Here is a 5,093-nt window from a genome sequence, read left to right as displayed (position 1 = left end):
TCTTTACCTACGGTCACTTTACTCTGCTCAAGTTCTTCATCTTCGCCTCCTTCATCTTCACCACCGCTGCCACCACCTCCTTCTCCTCCTCCACCTCCACCTCCTCCTCCGCTACCCTCTTTGGAATTTCCATTACCTCCGCCTCCGCCTCCACCGCCACCACCACCACCAATGCCACCATTTCCTCTTTTATTTCCACATAAAGCACACATCTCGGAATCAGCATCGACGATACCACCACCGCCTCCTCCGCTCCTTCCATCAGTTCCCTTGCCATCTCCAATGTTATCGTTACAAACGACTCCCAACAGCAGCAAAAGTAAAAAGATTAGAACACCCACAAGAAAGTGCTCCACGCCATTGTTCAACAGGCCTAACATCACCGTCGAGGACCTGTTGAAAGTCACCTTGAGAAAAGCTCCACAAAGTATCAAGGTACTATCAAGAATCATTTGACGCCAGCAGATAAATAGCCACGATTAAGCAATTGATCGACCATGACTGGCGATGTGTTTTTTTTAACACAGAAAATTTATTGCGAAAAACATTACAGCCAGGGTTTGAACCTGAACCTCCCTTCACTCTAGGCGGGCGTCTCAACCAATTCGACCACCGAAGCATATGATATTTGTCGCAATAACAGTATAGATTGTCTATGCGTGTTTTCGACTTTTGTAAACTGCGCACCGATACAGATTGCAAAAATAGGAAAGTTACTTTTTAAAAATAACTAGTTACCGTTACTAGTTACAGAATTAAAGAGTAACTACCGTTACCATTATTTAAAAAGTAACGATTCGTTCCTTTTAATGCCAAAACTAGATAAGAGATAAGACTAAATAAGAAATAAATTTATTCTTAAAATGCAACTATAAGGATTATTATAAGATTTTAATTATATAATTGTTTGGATAAGATTATCGTCGCTGTATCCTGTATATCGCGTACTTGCGCACTATCGTCTAAAGCTTCATAAGCTTTATAACTTATAAGTCTTATAATATATACAGTATCAAAACTTGAAGATCGATTCATAAAGTATATAAAAGATTTATAGAGTATAAAATATGAAATATGAAAAGTAACGATAAAAATAATTGTTATATTCGTTACCGTTACAGTTACAGAAAAAAAGATGTAACGCCGTTACCAATTCGTTACCAAAGAAAAGTAACTGTAACGGTGACGGCGTTACAAGTAACGCGTTACTTCCCAACCATGACGGATTGTCGGTTGAACACAGCGCTATCGAAACGCGATTTTTAAGTATCCCCGTTCCCTTTACCCTCCCCCCACTTAGACACTATTATTCGGTCTAGGTGTATAAATGCTGGTCAAATAATTCTTGATGTTATTTATACTGGTGTCTAAGTGGGGAGGGGGGGGGGGGGTAAAGGCAACGGGGATACTTAAAAATCGCGTTTCGATTGTGCTGTGTTCAACCGACAATCCGTATCGGTGCGCAGTTCACGAAAGTCGAAAACATACGCGTAGACAACATCTATACTGTTATTGCGACAAGTATTATCATATGCTTCGGTGGTCGAATTGATTGAGACGCCCGCCTAGATCGAAGGGAGGTCCAGGTTCAAACCCTGACTGAGGTAATATTTTTCGCAATAAATTTTCTGTGTTAAAAAACCACATCGCCATTCATGGTCGATCAACTGTTTAATCATGGTTATCAAGATACTATCCAAATTTTGCGGAATTAATAACACTGCATCTTTCACAGTAAAATATAAATTTCCGAGAATTAAACTGAAGTTTAATTAGACGGATGAATCTATAAAAGATCGGGTTGTATCGAAAACTGATGTCCTAACATTCTCTGTTATCCTTTCCTTTTAAAAGACGCGCGAATGTTTGGAGATTAAGAATAACTAAATCGGTAAAAATTAAAATATTTTTAATTTCACCTTTGTTAAATAAAAAATTCTGTATGCAGGCGCGTATGCATGTGCGACAGATTAAAAATTTCAACATTCACTCACACTCGAAGAGTATGAAAAATAGTAAATTGTCTCGTTTCATACATTTCAGGAGAACAGGCGGAACACTGCGTCAGGCCCAAGAGGTCCGGTCGTGTCCTTGGAAATGTTACGCAATGTGAAGCTGAAGTCTGCGAAGCGCAGGCTCGCCGACCAAGGGAGATCGCCCAGAAACGGCCGAGTCGTTAAAGGACGAATCATGTCGAATGTAAATCTTTCGCCGATCTTGACCGGATCGGAAGGCGATCTCGAGCGGATCCTGCGACAAGTGGATCTGAACAGACCGAGGAGACTCCTGTCTGGCTCAAACAGCTTCCGCGAGCGCGATTTTGTAAAGGAGAAGCCGCATTACTCGTTGGAAACGTTAATGTGTAACCAATCCACGCTTGAATGAGTAACCGCAATCTCGAGTATGGATCGTGACATCAGAAGCGAGAAAGTTACGTGAATTTTTAGACTTGTACTATACATCGAAATAATTAATTTCCTTCTTGCATATCATATAACTCGCATTGAACATATATTAGATTTATGAAATTTTATAAAGACTTATTGATCAATTTGTATTATTAAACATGACTAGGAAAAATTAATTTGTCACAATATGTAACGCAAGGGAAAAGAAATTGACCACTTCGCTTCTGATGCCATAATCTTCTATGACAATGCAAATGGGAGCAAAACTTTAAAAAAATTTAAATTACATTAATACAAAAGCTACCTAATATAGTAACTATCTATATAACACTATAATGAGGGATCAGAAATATTAAAAAATTTAAATCATTAATACGGACGTATGACACTTATCATATAAAATTAAAATATTCATATTTAACACTTAAATTAATATCTAACTCGAGAGCTCCAAGCTCTTCGCCGCGTAGCTTTCCTACATCTGGCTGGCCGAAAATTTAAATTAACTTCTTTAATAAAACTGTGACCAAGGCATAGATTCATAATTACTTTATTTGTAGCTTTCATGTGTGTGGTTTTACAGAAAAAAAGATTGTATCCGGTGTGTATTCGCATCGATTGTAATACAGAGCGTAAAAACGCATGGCGGATCCAAGAATGTAAAATCAATTCCTCCGAACGATGATGAAAACAAAGCATTGCTTCGCGCCTACTACTCGTTCATGGCGATCCGATTCTCGTCGAAACCAATGAAACCGAACAGATTAAAAGTTAGCTTGAAATTTACATAGGTTTCGAAATTATTCAGATGGTCTCTGATTTATGTTCTACGAACATATAACCGGGATATTGCCCAACAGGGCTAATAATTCATCGGCGTTCAGAGATCGCTACCATCATTTGTTGCCACCTGACGCGTTCCTCTCTCGTTTGTTTTTTGCTTTCACGTAGCTAAATTCCTTAAAACACTGCCGCACAGATACATGCTATGTACTTGAGAAATATATTTATATATATGCGCGTGCGTTTTACAGCCTACGACGGCATCCGCCTCGCTCCGCAGTTCTTAATTTAGAGCTCTGTTTACCTTGCACACAGTTTTCGCGCGATTTAATCTTCACGATTATAATCGACTCCGATCATATCATATACTCGAGTTGATCCTACCCGAGTTACTCGGATGATCCCTCGCGTCGAGATTTATATTTCTTCGTTTTCTTCTTTCCCTTCTCTTTAGCCTACTTATTACGTTCTTACAATTACATTCGCGAATATACTTACTTACTTTACGAGAGCCGGTTGATATTATTTTGAATTATTCCTCATAACGTGTCATTTGTAACATGATTATCAATTTTTATCGTTACAATACCTAAATACAGGGGCACGATGGACACCAATTATTTTGCAGCTTTTTTTTCCCCGTCTTCCTCGCGGAAATTGCGATCCGCGCTTTTCTCGCCGGATTATGCTTTTGTTGTCGTCGAACGCCTCGCTTCTACGCTGCGTTTAAAACTCGGCGTCTCCTCTCCGTCACGTTATCAGCGAGAAAACTGAGTGAGCTTAAATGGATTTTGGTAGTTCTAGCTATATAATAAGTAGATAAGTTTAATGCGTAAAATGGTCAGTAACTAGCTAAGCTTACCTCATCGATCTGAAGAGAGGGTACTTTTTCACTGTAAATCTCTACGATCCCGACAGACTCCTCGTTTACAAGAACAAATGGAATGTCTCAACGTAAAAATTGATGGAATGGCTCGTCGATGAATCCGCAAATAGATAATTACAAATACTGATTCCGATAATCGTCCATCCGGAAGGGAAAGACGAGGATAAAGAAATATATATTTACAATATATATTTATAATAGTATAAATATATATTATAAATACATACGTATACATATATGTATATATTTATATAGAGCGTAAATTGTGTGTAAATGTGGTGGAAAAAGTCGGGGTACAGTCATTTATTCTGCTTCTTATACCACAGCAATTCGATATTTAGTTTACACAACGGGCGTATGAAAACGTACAACCACATTACAGACTAGCTAGATAGTTACTTTGTTTGCTGTGAGTAACGTAACGCGCTAAAAAGGCTCACCTACGACAACGTAATCTTGTTCATGTTCCCCCTTCTTTCTTTCTTTTTTTTATCACGACGCTGCTCATCGAGCTGACGCGATGGGACGCACTCGCCTCGGAAGAGATACGTAAAGGGACCGGAAATCAAGAGATCGGAGAATTTACGATGATTTACCGCTCTACCGCTTCTCGCTTCGCGTTATCGACGCCTTCGCGACGCGGTCCCCATACGAAAGCTCACGAAAATCAGGCGTTATTGCATTTTACGAGGTACAGAGGGTGGGAGAGGGGGAGAGGAGGCAATCGAAGTAAGCACATTCTCTTCTCCTCAACTCGGCTATGCCAAGAATTCATGCATTTAAAATTTCTCTTTTTGGCTATCTATAACATTACAATCGTGTCGGAAGTACATATCTTATTACAGGGTACAAGCTCGAAAGCGAGGTCCGTCCTGACAACTAGCAATGAGGGCGCCGCCGTTATTTCCGTAAAGAGAGAGAGAGAGAGAGAGAGAGAGAGAGAGAGAGAGAGAGAGAGAGAGGAGGAGGAGGAGGAGGAGGAGGAGGAGGAGGAGGAGGAGGAGGAGGAGGAGGAG

At 39.8% G+C, this 5,093-nt stretch overlaps 1 protein-coding gene across 1 annotated transcript in view; it reads left to right on the top strand.

Moving 5' to 3' along the window:
• The window catches only part of LOC105567674, a 6,948-nt gene extending 3,140 nt beyond the window's left edge, over positions 1-3,808 (top strand). Inside the window, exons 5-6 of the mRNA XM_012022735.1 lie at positions 1-435; positions 2,044-3,808. Coding sequence (XP_011878125.1) covers positions 1-435; positions 2,044-2,385 — 777 coding nt within the window. The 3' untranslated portion in view covers positions 2,386-3,808. The remainder of the gene's footprint in view (positions 436-2,043) is intronic.
• Positions 3,809-5,093: the final 1,285 nt, after the last annotated feature.

This window comes from Vollenhovia emeryi, unplaced genomic scaffold (genome assembly GCF_000949405.1).
Source record: "Vollenhovia emeryi isolate VEMERY1.0 unplaced genomic scaffold, V.emery_V1.0 DF939136.1, whole genome shotgun sequence".
Taxonomy (NCBI): domain Eukaryota; kingdom Metazoa; phylum Arthropoda; class Insecta; order Hymenoptera; family Formicidae; genus Vollenhovia; species Vollenhovia emeryi.
Note: the sequence above shows the minus strand (reverse complement) of the source record. Positions and strands in the feature narration are given on the sequence as shown.